Raw genomic sequence first — 13,618 nt, 5'->3', positions numbered from 1 at the left:
TGATAAATATTTGAGATGACAGATACGTTAATTACCCTGATCTGATCACCCTCAATTATGTGTGTCAAAACATCACTATGCACTCCATGAATATGTACAATTATTATTTGTCAATTTAAAAAATAAAATTAGGCCAGGCATGGTGGCTCACATCTGCAAACCCAGCACTTTGGGAGGTGGAAGCCAGAGGATTGCCTGAGTCCAGGAGTTTGAGACCAGCCTGAGCAATATGGCAAGACTTCCTTTCTACAAAAAAACTAATAAATTAATAAAGTAATAAAAATTTAAAACAAAGCAGGTGTCAGCAATATTGGAAACATTTCTCCTAGCTGGCCGTAACAATTACTTGTCTAAAGGATTCCACGGGTCAGGCACTCAGATAGCCATAGTAGGAATGGCTTGTCTTGCGTATAATGTCTAGGGGCTGAGCTGGCAAAACTCATAGGCTGGCAATAACTCAATGGCTGGGGGCTAGAATCACCTAGAGGCATCTTCGTTCACATTTTTGGCAGTTAATGCTAGCCACTGGCTAGGACATTGGTTAGGGCTGTTGGCAAGGGCCCCTAAAGGAGATACCTCCATGTGGTCTGGCCTTCCTCACAGCACACCCATCTCAGCACAGTCAGACTCCTCGTGGCATCTCAAGGCTACAAAAGTGAGTGTCCCCAGAAATCTAGACAGATGCGGCATGGATTTTTCCAACCTAACTTCAGAAGTCATGTAATCTCACTTTTGCTGTATTCTCTCAGTAGAGGCAAACACACTTGTTGATGGCAGTGGTGTGAAAAAATTTGTGGCCATATTTTAAAACCTTCATACCACGTTCCTATACATACATATGCAGATGAGTATCCACAGAAAAAAAGGGATAAAAAATGTATACCAAACAATTAATAGTCATTATCTCTGAGGTTGAGAAGAATAGAGAAACTTACTTTGCACTTTATATATATATATATATGCATTATTTGAAATTTTTACAATAAGCATGTATTATTTTTATTACTTAAAAAAAATTCAAGGCTAGGCAGGGTGGCTCACGCTTGTAATCCCAGCGCTTTGGGAAGCCAAAGCAGGAGGATTGCTTGAGGTCAGAGTTCAAGACCAGCCTGGGCAACATAGCAAGCATTTTTTTATCTCTATAAAAAAAAAAATTAGCCAGGTGTTGTGGCACATGCCTGTAGTCTTAGCTACAGGAGGCTGAGGCAGGAGAAACATTAGAGCCCAGGATGTTGAGGCTGCAGTGAGCTACAATCGTGCCCCAGCATTCCAGCCTGGTCGACAGAGTGAGACCTTATGTCTAAAACAAAAAAAGAAAACTCAACATAACAAAGTAAGGGGATAAAAGAACTATGACAGAACTCCAGAAAAATGCTTTTGTAAGTAAACTCGAAACATGAACACACACCAGGCATGGTGGCTTACACTTTGGGAGGCCGAGGCAGGTGGATCACCTGAGGTAAGGAGTTCGAGATCAGCCTGGCCGATATGGTGAAACCCCATCTCTACTAAAAATACAAAAATTAGCCGGGCATGGTGGCACACGCCTGTAATCCCAGCTACTCGGGAGGCTGAGGCAGGAGAATTGCTTGAACCTGGGAGGTGGAAGTTGCAGTGAGCCTAGATTGCGCCACTGCACTCCAACCTGGGCAACAGAGCTAGACTCCATCTCAAACAAAACAAAACAAAACAAAACATGAACACACTGGAGGCTACTGCCCACTGTACTCTGCCTGTACTGGTACCTCAACAGAACAATTACTGAGCCCTATATAAGCCTTGGTGGTGCAACTGGGGTGAGTTGGAAAAGGAGTGCTCGCCTAACTTACCCAAGAGTACCATCTGCTAGCCAGCCAGTGGCGCACACTGCAAAGGAGCAATCCTGCACCACTCTCCGCAGCTCGTCTGCAGATGCCAGGTGAGCGCCCCTGTTCTTGCAGGAAAGCCGAGCAGCCTCCAGGTGTAGGCCCTGAGGGCCATTCTGAGACTCCAGCACAAAGAGCTTTCCTGTGTGGGAACAAGCACAAACACATGTGGATTTCAGGATCCATGGGAAGTTAGTCTCAGCAACCTCATCCTCTGGCAGAGGCCAGTTAGAACTGTAGTCCTTGCCTGAAGGTCCAAGTGCAGCAACTACCACATCCACATTGCACACCATCCCTGGGACCAGGTGATGATAATTACGCTAGCATTTTCGTCTTTTTTTTTTCCTCTCTTGTCTTCTTTTTCTTCTTTTTTTTCCCCCCCCCAAAATTAACCATCTGCTCTGGCGTGTCGACCTGGAAAAGCCCTTCAAACCTTTCTTTTAAAATGGTGTTTTACAAATATCATGTGTCAAGGCTCAGTGTCCTAGGCTTCCCTGAGTTAGGTCGTTTGATGTCTAAGGCACTGATTTAGGCCTCAGCTCTGCTTTCTTCTGCCTCCCTCAGCCCTAGGATGACCCCCTATATGACAGGTTGCTTCCCTTCTCTCTGTCCCTTGTCTTAGGATATTAGCAGGCCCCTTTCACAATAAATTCATTTGTGTCTGCTGTACTTCTGTCCTACTGGACAAGAAAACAGAGATGATGTCTGGTACACCTTGGCTTCCTATAGCACATTAATATATGGACATGTAGTAGGCCTCAAAGAATGTGTGATCAGTGGGGGGATGGGAACCTGAATTCAAGCAGAGGTGAAAGCCCAGGCTGAAAGCAAATGAGAATTTTAAGTAAGGAAACCATGGTACCGGAGGGAGCACTGAGGTCCCCAGGAGCCTCCTGGAGGAATGAAGCAATGCCTTGGGTGGCCCTATCAAGTTAAGGTAAAGGCAGGGGAGAAAACACCTACTTAGAATGAGACACTTCCATCTGTCACCAACTTTTTCATAATATATCAGTGATTAGACTAAGACACAACTAAGACACAAGTCATCTGCTTGCAAAAGACTAAGACACAAGTCATCTACTTGCAAAATTATAATAAATATAATAATTCCCCAGCTTTGGAACCAAAAGTTGTAAAAAAAAATACAAAAAAAAAATTTAAATAAACACATCCATAGGTGACTGGCACTCCTACACTTAACTACAAAAAGGTAGTATTAACAAAACTACAAGGAAAAACAAAAAAATCCACAATCCTTGAGGAAATTTTAAACTACTATCCCTCCCAGTAATTCTTAAAACAGAAAACAAAATTAGCACTCTTGATGTAAGAACCTATGTGCAGTACTGCATACGAAACTACAGAATACACATTCATTTTAGGCACACACAGAACATTTGTAAAACTGATCAAATACTGAGCTATAAAGCAAATCTAAAAAAACCTCAAAAGACAAAAATCATACAAAGCATGCCTTTTAGACCACAACAAAGCTAAAATCACTTATTTTATACATGAAACACTTACATAGTGTTTACTATGGACTAGATGTTGTTCAAATTGCTTTACAAATACTCATTAAATTAATCCTTATGACAACTCTATGATATAGGTGGTATTATCATCCTCATTTTATAGTTAAGGTTTAGTATTAATGCTTGTCCAAGATCACACAGTAGAGATACAAAACCAGGCAGTGTGGCTCCGTTAGTGATTTTAATCACTTGGTTATACTGCCTCTCAATAACAAAGCAATAACTAGGAAAATCCCCTTGTGCGTGGAAATTACAAAATATACTTCTAAATAAACTGTGTTCAAAGAAGAAATCCCAACTGAAATAAAACACGTCAACTCAAGGGCCAAAAACTTATGGAGAAACTAAAGTAGTTTAAGAGAAATTTATAGCCTCAGACCTCATATTATTAATACCAAAAAAGGATGGTTGAGAATCAATGATCTAAGTTTCTAGCTCAAAAAACTAACACAAAGGTCCCACAAAATCAAATCTTCTAACGTAGAAGGAGGAAATAATACAGATAGAGCAGAAATCAGTAAAACGGAAAGCAGACATACAATCGAGAAAATAAAGCCAAAAGTTGCTTTTTTCAAAAGAATAATAAAATGGATAAACCCCTACTAAGACTGATCAAGACAACAAAAAAAAAAGAGAGAAAACACAAATTACCAATATCAAGAATGAAAGGCAACATCACTACAGATCCTGTGGACCCTGAAATGATAATTAGAGATTATTACATTGTATATGTCACATTAGATAATCTAAATGAAGTGGGGAAAAAACTTTAAAAAACAAAACTTAGCAATATTGACACAAAATTAATTTTAAAATCTGAATACTTCTTTATCTACCAAAGAAATTAAATTCATTATTTAAAATCTTCCTACAAGAAAACCTTCAGACACAGATGATCTCACACCAAAACAAACAAACAAAAGCCCTTTCAGAGTTAAAGAGGGAACAACTTTCCAATTTGGTTTAGGAACCATCATAAGTTTGATATCAACACTTGGCAAAGATATTATAAAAAATGAAAATTACAGGCTATTATGTTTCATGAACATAGATTCAATAATCCCAAACCAGCTTCCCTCACACCAGGCTCAGTTCTGGGTCTTCTCGCTGTAAAATCTTTCCTTAGGATTCTGCCCACGCACATGATTTCAAAGACCATCCTTATACAGATGACATGTTTTCAGAAATAGTTTCTCTCCAAATCTATCTCTTCAAATATCTGTAATTCATCATACTTAAGCTGAGCATTTCTTCTTATTCCTCCCGTCACCATAGCACACAAATAACTATATGTAGGAACTGGTGGCAGCTAAGAATTTAGTACCAAAAAGAATCCTTTGATAATATAGCTTATAACTCTTCCTGGTTCTAGTATAAAAGTTGGAGCTCAGAAAATTGAGTTTACTATAAGGAAGTATACCTGTAATTGTCCATTGAGGAAGTGGGGAAAGAAAAGGAAGGAGAATGAAGAAAAAGAAGGAGAATTAAGAAAAGGAATCATTTCTGGCAAGCAGTAACAAAGAATCATGTGCTCTGGTGCTGTCCTTACTTTCTCTTTGACCAGTGACATTCTGCCTTTAATTTTCTATGACCCGTATCAAGCTAGACAGGCACGAAATATTGATCCTTATCCACATGGCATTCCACTTAAACAGTTATAATGGGATGAAACTCTAAAACCTTATGGACTGCAAAAATATTTTTTAAAAGGAATTAAAATTGGCACAATATATCTTGTTCAAAGGTTAATATTAGCTCCAATTTGTTCTACTTGCATTCTTTAAAATCAGCTTAATTTTCATGGCTCAATGTCAGTCAAAAAACACTACAGTGAAGAATTATCAGTAAACTGCTAATAGGTATGGGATTCTTTTGAGGGATGATGGAAATGTTCTGGAATTTGATGTATGCAAACCATGGTTTTCACAACCTAATGAATATACTAAAACCCACTTAACTGTATATTTTAAAATGACAAATTTTATGTGAAACACATGTCAATTTAAAAAATTAGCAGTGGTTACTAACAGCCTTCAAAGTTAAAAATGTTTTGTCTCTAACACTCTCTCTGAGGATATGGAGAAATAAGACATTCATACTTAATTAGGAACGAAGAGCTTTTCAAGCCTGCACTTAAAACAGAGAGCACTAAAAACTCTAAGACCTAGAGGGTTTTTTCCTTGGCTTTCCCCTTTCCCTGACAATCATGCTTTCCCTTTTTTTTTTCCCCATGTCTTCTAGTTACACTCAATATCGTTGGCTAAACAAGAATCACATTTTAAAATATACAACGCATCCTAAACTGACGGAGGGCTTTTCTCTTTTATCAGTCTAATTCGTCCTAAGCTAGAACTCCCTCATGGGTGTGAGAACTGCTGCCTTTAAGCTTGCCTCCTTCAGATGCTCCTGTACCAAGTCAGCGGGATTTTGTTCCAATATGAAAACACAGCTGAATTAGCTTTTCAAAACGGAATGGATACAGAGCTCCAATCCTGCTCATTTTAGGGCAAGTATTACAAACTAAATTCAGGCTCAAAAACCAAGCAAACAAACAAAAAGTGGACCAATTCTCAGAGAACCTGCCATAATCTGGCCCTTGCCCATTTCTCTACCTCATGTCTCAAGACGTCCCCTCGCCTCCAGGTACTTCGCTTTATCATTTGTCCCGTTTTTCCTGTCACTCAGAGACAGCCTTTGCACGTGCTATTCCCTCTCCCCAGGCCATTCTCTCTCTCTTAGCCTCGCTGATGCCCACTTATCTTTCACGTCTTCCCGGACCAAGCCAAAATATCCGAGGGAGTTTTCTAACCATCGGCGGTGTCCTCAGGGGCACATTAATCGACGTTGAGAAACTGAGGGACGGCGGAAAATCACCCCTTAGCAGAGGAGGTTCTAGGGCACCTTAGAGGTGATTTCATTTGAGCTTTCTTGGAGACCTTAGGAAAGCCAGCGGCGGGACTGCGGGACCTGCGCGCTCGGCGCTAAGGGAGGGTCCAGGCACCAGGCGGGCGTTTGGGCGCACAGGCACGCGGAGACTTGGTGGGCCAAGAGAGGCATGCTGGGTCGCAGGACGGCCGCTCGCTCGTTCCTCTCAGGCTTGCGCTTGCCGCTTGCCGGGCGGGTCAGAGGCAGCAGCCCCGGCGAGCTACGCCCTCCCTGCCCGGACCCCACGCTCCACCCCCCACCCCGCCGCCTCCCGCACACTCACCATCCGCCCGCACCGAAAGGCGCGGCAGACCGAGCAGGAGCAGCGCCGCCGCCCAGAGCCCGGGCAGGCGTCTGTGCCAACGGGCAGGCGGGCTGGGTCCCTCGGCAGTCATGGTCCGGGAGTGCGCGGGCCAGCGGGCTCGGGTGAGGGCTCTGGCTGCGCTTGGGGTTGCCCAGGCCACTGCCCAGCGTGCGCCACTCGGCTCTGCGCTGTGCGCTCGGCTCACGAATCGCAGGCTTCGCGCCGGGCGCGCCGAGAGGGAGGAGCGCGGAGAGCCGGGGGAGGCTCGGGACGCGGAGCCGGAGCGCCTGGGCCGCCGAACTCCCGGGGGTCTTCTCTGTGGCGCCGAGGAGGCGGCTGTAACCCGGCTCCGCCTTCGCGCTGGGCACCTGGAAACCTCGGTGCCAAAAGGGGCTGCGCCGGGCCGCGCGCTCCGCGGGCACAGCGGGGCGGACGGCGAGGGCGCAGGGAGGCGGGGAGAGTAGCGAGCCGGCCGCAAGGAGCCCCCGCCCGTCTGGGGGACCCTTGGCGAGAGGGTGACGCAGTCTGACAGGCCGAGCCCCTCTGGCAGGACCGTTAGAAAACGGGTGTCTAACTCTGTCCTCGGCCTCTACTTTTCAGCTGGCCTCCTCCCCCTCCCCACTACCCCCCCTTTTTTTTTTAGATGAAGAGAGGAAAATCTAACTTACCTACCACCCTCACTCTAAGGTGTGAAACGCATGGAATAGCGAAATTCCTCTTTCCTAAAAGCGTAGGTTGAGAGTCACTGAGGAAAGGATATCTTCAGGAACGCTTCCTTCACCACTTTTCCTGGTACGCTAGTATTTCTCAAGGAGCAATAAGAGGGCTAGTGAGATTGTCACCATTATCACCCACCTCCCAAATCAGGGCTCTTTGACCTCGAAAGGGTTTGAGATTCGGACCCTATCGGTCTGGTCTGGGAATCTACACTCTAAGTAAGTGTCCCAATGGACACTTCTGCTGCAGGGGTCCCTGTTTGACTTGATTCCTTCTTCCTGCTCGCCCCCAGCCTGTCTCCCCACCACCAGCCCTGTTCAGTGAAAGAACTTGCTTTCTTCATAGGTAGAGTAATAAAGATGAGTATTGTTATAACTGAGGCATGTGCGGTGCTCTACAATTTGCAAATCTCTTTTATATTCATGTATGGGTCAACAAACATCTATTGAGTGCCCACACATGCCTGTCCCTGTGCTAGACCCTGAATGTGGCTGCAATCTGTCCTAAAAATGTTCACACTTAAATAAAATATGCTTACAATTGAACAAGTGATTGGTGCTAAAGGGGCAGATGATTATCCTCATTTAATGAACCAGGACACAGACATTGAAATAATTTACTTTCTTTTCACAGTAAGAACTTGGATTTGAATCCACATCTGATTTACTACAGGTGCCATTTTTCAGCTTATATTAATTGTCGGAATGTACTGAAAAGATTTCTTCTCTCCTTGTTACTCCCCATCAACTACAAGGGCTACTATTAGTGAGTAATTATTTTGGATAATTAAACTTTGCTTTCAAAATACAAATATTGGCCGGACACGGTGGCCCACGCCTGTAATCCAAGCACTTTGGGAGGCGGAGGCCGACCAATCACCTGAGATCAGGAGTTGGAGACCAGCCTGGCCAACGTGGTGAAATTTCCATCTTTACAAAAATACAAAAATTAGCCGGGCGTGGTAGCTGTTAATGCAGTGAGGTGTTAAATGCAGTGAGGTGTTAAATGCAGTGAGGCCTGACAAGTATAAATGAATTTACTTAGCTCCTTCCCTTTTTTTTTTTTTTGAGACAGTCTCGCTCTGTTGCCAGGCTGGAGTGCCATGGAGCGATCTCAACTCACTGTAACCTCCGCCTCCCGGGTTCAAGCATTTCTCCTGCCTTAGCCTCCCGAGTAGTTGGGACTACAGGCATGCGCCACCACGCCCAGCTAATTTTTGTATTTTTAGTAGAGACGGGGTTTCACCACGTTGGCCAGATGGTCTGGATCTCTTGACCTCGTGATCCGCCGGCCTCGGCCTCCCAAAGTGCTGGGATTACAGGCATGAGTCACCATGCCCGGCCAGCTCCTTCCCTTTTAACAGTTAGCTGGTAACCTAAGGAGTGAGACTTCACATGTCTGGACTGGAGGGGTCATTTTAAAGCCTGGTTAGTTATGAGAACGGAGGGGAGGGATCAGAAGGTACCTGCCAGAGCTACCAACTCACTCACTCAGGAGCTTTGCCTAGTAACATTTTTAAAACAGCCAGCTGAATATTACTACTTAATTCTCCTGACATTTTCAAGATTATGTTTATTCACAATTGTCTTGGCCTGTCCTGATGTGAGGAGATGGCACGCTGTAAGGGTAATTGGTATGGTTGCTTTAGAAGACTGGCTGTTCCGTCTAAACATATACCTGCCTTAGGACCCAGAAATTCCTCTCCTAGGAGTATATCCAAAAGAATGAGAACCTATATTCACAAAAATATTTGTGCACAACTGTTCGTAGCAGCTTTATTTGCAATGATCAAAAACTGGAAGCAATTCAAATATCATCAACAGATGAATAGAAAAACAAACTGTCATATTCACACAATAGAATACTATTCGACAATAACAGGAATGAACTACTGAATGAACTACTCAACACGTGAATGAATCTCAAGGATAGCATACAGAGTCAAAGAAGTCTTACACAAAACATTTCATACTGTGTAATTCCATTTATATGAAGTTCAAGACAGGACAAAACTAATCTTTGGTGAAAACAGTCAACACAGTGGTTGCCTTTGACAGAATGGGAACACAAGGGAACATCTGAAGTGATGAAAATGTTCTATTCCTGGTGGGGATGGTGGTCACATGAGTGTATATGTTTGTCAAACATCCCTAAACTGTACACTTGAAATCTTTGCATTTAATTGAATACTTATACTTCAGTAACAAATACTTTAAAAATCAGAATTTCAGTCCTTGCCCTAAAAAATAAAGAAGGTTTAATAGAAGGCCAAGTGCGGTGGCTCACGCCTCTAATCCCAGCACTTTGGGAAGTGGGTGGATCATGAGGTCAGGAGATTGAGACCATCTTGGCTAACACAGTGAAACCCCATCTCTACTAAAAATACAAAAAATTAGCCAGGCGTGGTGGCACGTGCCTGTAGTCGCAGTTACTTGGGAGGCTGAGGCAGGAGAATTGCTTGACCTTGGGAGCCGGACATTGCAGTGAGCCAAGATTGTGCGACTGCACTCCAGCCTGGGTGACAGAGCTAGACTCTGTCTTTAAAAAAAAAAAAAGTTTAATAGAAGAGAGTTTGATGAAAGGACCATATGCAGTGATGTGGACAGGACTGAGAGAACCAATAAGGGATGGTGAAACTCCTGGATCTAGCAACAGCTGGAAGCTGTAGCCATGCTGAGGCCTGAAGGTGTGAGGGAAGGTTGAGGTGTTACCAAACCAGCAACAGCTGTGGCTATGAAAGAGGCCGCCTGAAAAAAAGGATACCCATAGGTAGAAGAATGAAGATGCTGCCACTGGTCTGGTAGGGAGGGAGTGAGGAAGAAAGACCCTGACCTCTCTCTCCTTCTATCCTTGATATTCCTCTTGATACCTTCTATTGGCTGAACCATTTAAAAGCTAACAGGTAAAGAAGCACAGGTGCAGTCGTCCTTAGAAGTCACCCTGTTAGGGTGCAGAGTTGGACAAAGAAGGTTAAAGAGTGGATCTGGAATGGCAAATGGGAAACAACCAGCACAGCTCATCTACTTTTTTCTTTCATTTGAATAAGAATAACTAGAAATAAAACAGGAGAAACACAAAATCCTGTCAGTCCTCTCTTGTATGACCTGGGAATAATGTCAACTCAATCAAATTTCCACTTGGAGCTAAACTGTGATATTAACCATCAGTGGTTACGTTCACATAAATACAGTTTCACATAAACAGAAAAGGGGAGAAGTAAACAGTTGTCACAAAATATAGATTCTACTGTCCCCAGTTCTGTAACTGGTCATGAGGCCTTATTTGACAATCATTCCAATGTTCCCCTCTACTCTCTGAGCATTTTGGCCTGCATGAATTGTTTTTTTTAACTGATGAGAGGGGCCTAAAATTTCATTCTCGCCAAAAACTTATCTTTATTAGTTTGCCAGTGACCATAATTATTGGATCTGGGAGTCCTCTGAGGTCTAGACATAGTCATCCCATTATGAAGCAGGAATCCGATTTCCCCTTGGTGATCAGGTAATCAGGATCAATCACCCAGTCAGTAAACTAACCTTCTTTTCTGCCTCTCGGTTCTTCAACATGAGGACTATAAAATTACAAGACAGCAGTCTCAGCTTCCAATTTACAAGAAGCATTTCTGTCATGGGCACCCAAACCTCCCAACTCACCAATCTTTTTTTTTTCTTTCTTTTTTCATCCACCACTAAGAGTTGTATCCCAACTCACCAATCTAAAAGATGTGGGGTTATTATGCAAAACTTTGATAGATGGGTTACTATATGTAATAGAGAGGTCCCACTTTGACCTTGGTCCTTAAACCAGTCTATTATGCCTATAAGAGAAATTACACCACATATTGGCTACTGGTTTAAGGCATATATTGTAACCGGAGTGAGTGTCCCAAATTCCCGGGGTGCTGTCTTTTAGCTAGTATCCTAACTGTGACTTATCTTTCTATCAAGCCACATGCTTCTGGGTAAATATCATGAAATGAGTCTATTGCCCCACCGATTTCTACAAAATCAGTTTCTTGATTAGAGATGATGTAATGTGTGCTGCTATGGCCATAGGTGACAAGACGTTCTATATACATCTACATATAGTGGTGCTAGTAGAAGAAAGCCAGACAAAGAAGGCGAAGTCAGATTTAGGATAAGAATTTATTTCAACAAATAAAGCAAGAAAATAAAAGAATTTATTCCAATAAGGACAAATAACTGCAGTCTCTGTGAAAAAAAAAAAGAGATCCAATTTAAATAACCTTTCTCTACATAGGCAACAGGAGAGGCTGGCTAGGGAATAATGCCATGTGAAGACTCATGGTGCTCTCTCTCTCTCTCTCTCTCCCTCTCTCCCTCCCTCCCTCTCTCTGTCTCTGTCTCTACACACACACACACACACACACACACACACACACACACACACACAGGCTGTGCCCATCCCAAGAGAACCACACTGACATCCTTGCTATCAGTCTCCTAGGTCTGAACTTTCAAGTCATTAACTGATGATTAGGCATTGTCCATAAATCAGTGAAGATCCATAAATGAGGCCATCTCTCCTTTCATGTAAACCAAAGTTCCACCCATTGGGAGGATTCTCTTTTGCTAGTTTTTACTTTTCAATAGAAAAATGTTACTCTAATAAAATATACATAACATTTATTATTGTAAGCATTTTAAGTATACAAATCAGTGGCCTTAAGAACATTTACATTGTTGTGCAACCATCAGCACCGCCCACCTCCAAAAGTTTTTCATCATCTCAAACAAACTGTACCCATTAAACAATAACTCCCTATTCCCTCCTTCCTCTAGCGGCTAGTAACCACTGTTCTACTTTCTGTCTCTATGAATTTGACTATTCTAGATACCTCATATATGTGGAATCACATAATATTTGTCTTTTCATGCCACTGTTGTTTTTAGTGCTATATCAGTGTGAGGCTAAGTAGTGCTACCCCACAGACACCCAAGCATAAAGCAGGTTCAAGTTTTTTCTCTTCCATTAAGTAAAACTCCCCGTGAGGCCGTAAATGTGGGTTGAGGGAAAGGCAGTAAAGCAGTGGACGCAAGTGCCATAGGAGTCTAAGCCTCCCGCTCATGTAATTTACATGTTCATTCCAAGCCTACTCTTGTATGTACCATTTTCATTTAATAGTAGAATTCTGCTTTGTGATTCAAAATACCTCATTCATGAGACCAACTAAGGTGTCACACTCATGCGGTGTCTTGTGGTCAAGCAGTCAATCTCTACCAGGGCCAATAGCAAGGTTGGAAGTGCTTATTGTATGGTGAATAATTGACTGTACATGAAAACTGTAGGAGTCTTCACTGCATTTTTTTTGGTTTGCACAAGTGCTTCATAAGGCATTTTTGTCTGCCACAGTCACTTAAAGTGTTGTACCTCTTGTAACGTAAGGCCAAAGCAGCAAGGCAGCTTGTATTGCAACGTAGATAGCGCAGAGCTCCCTCTTGCTTTCAAAAACTGTAAACCTTATGGGTTACCACATAGTAAATGGCTTCAGAAATATTGTATCTTTTTATGTGTGATAGTAGTAGCTGGGTATCAATTTGTTTCTAGATACAACCCTGACATAAGATAGTAAAAGTAGGCTGCTATCCTTGGTAGGTGAAAGCCAACTGTTTCTGTTTGCTGATTGATTAAAAATAAAGCATTTAGACTGGGCATGGTGGCTCATGCCTGTAATCCCAGCACTTTGGGAGGCCATGACAGGCAGATCACTTGAGGTCAGGAGTTCGAGACCAGCCTGGCCAACATGGTGAAACCCCTTTTCTACTAGAAATACAAAAAATTAGCTGGGTGTGGTGGCAGGCACCTGTAATCCCAGCTACTTGGAAGGCTGAGATGGAAGAATCTCTTGAACCTGAGAAGTGGAGGTTGCAGCGAGCCGAGATCGCTCCATGGCACTTCAGCCTGGGCGACAGAGTGAAACTCTGTCTCAAATATAAGTAAATAAATACATAAATAAATAAATACATAAATAAATAAACAAACAAATAAAATGAAGCATTTTTGGGGTCAATAGCTACATAACAAGTACCAGAGACAGTGTTGGTTTTTTCTAGTCATGACAATATATCTGGAAGAACAGTCACGATTGGAATCAATGATTGATTAAGTTGAAGATAAACAAAGAACCTTTTCCAAACTATTCTGGCTTTTGCTTTTGCAAACCGGAAAGAAAACAATGAATAGCCAAATATCCTGGTTTATAGGTCATGTTTACACCTGTTGTCCCAGAATTCTATCCAATTTCATATTTG

General features: G+C 42.8%; 1 protein-coding gene across 1 annotated transcript in view; it reads right to left on the bottom strand.

Moving 5' to 3' along the window:
• Positions 1-6,795, bottom strand: part of SUSD5 (sushi domain containing 5) — a 67,706-nt gene extending 60,911 nt beyond the window's left edge. Inside the window, exons 1-2 of the mRNA XM_012497431.2 lie at positions 6,609-6,795; positions 1,830-2,007 (exon numbers count right to left, since the gene is read on the bottom strand). Coding sequence (XP_012352885.2) covers positions 1,830-2,007; positions 6,609-6,720 — 290 coding nt within the window. The 5' untranslated portion in view covers positions 6,721-6,795. The remainder of the gene's footprint in view (positions 1-1,829; positions 2,008-6,608) is intronic.
• Positions 6,796-13,618: the final 6,823 nt, after the last annotated feature.

This window comes from Nomascus leucogenys, chromosome 4, assembly GCF_006542625.1.
Source record: "Nomascus leucogenys isolate Asia chromosome 4, Asia_NLE_v1, whole genome shotgun sequence".
Lineage (NCBI taxonomy): Eukaryota > Metazoa > Chordata > Mammalia > Primates > Hylobatidae > Nomascus > Nomascus leucogenys.
This window is presented reverse-complemented; position numbering and strand designations above follow the sequence as displayed.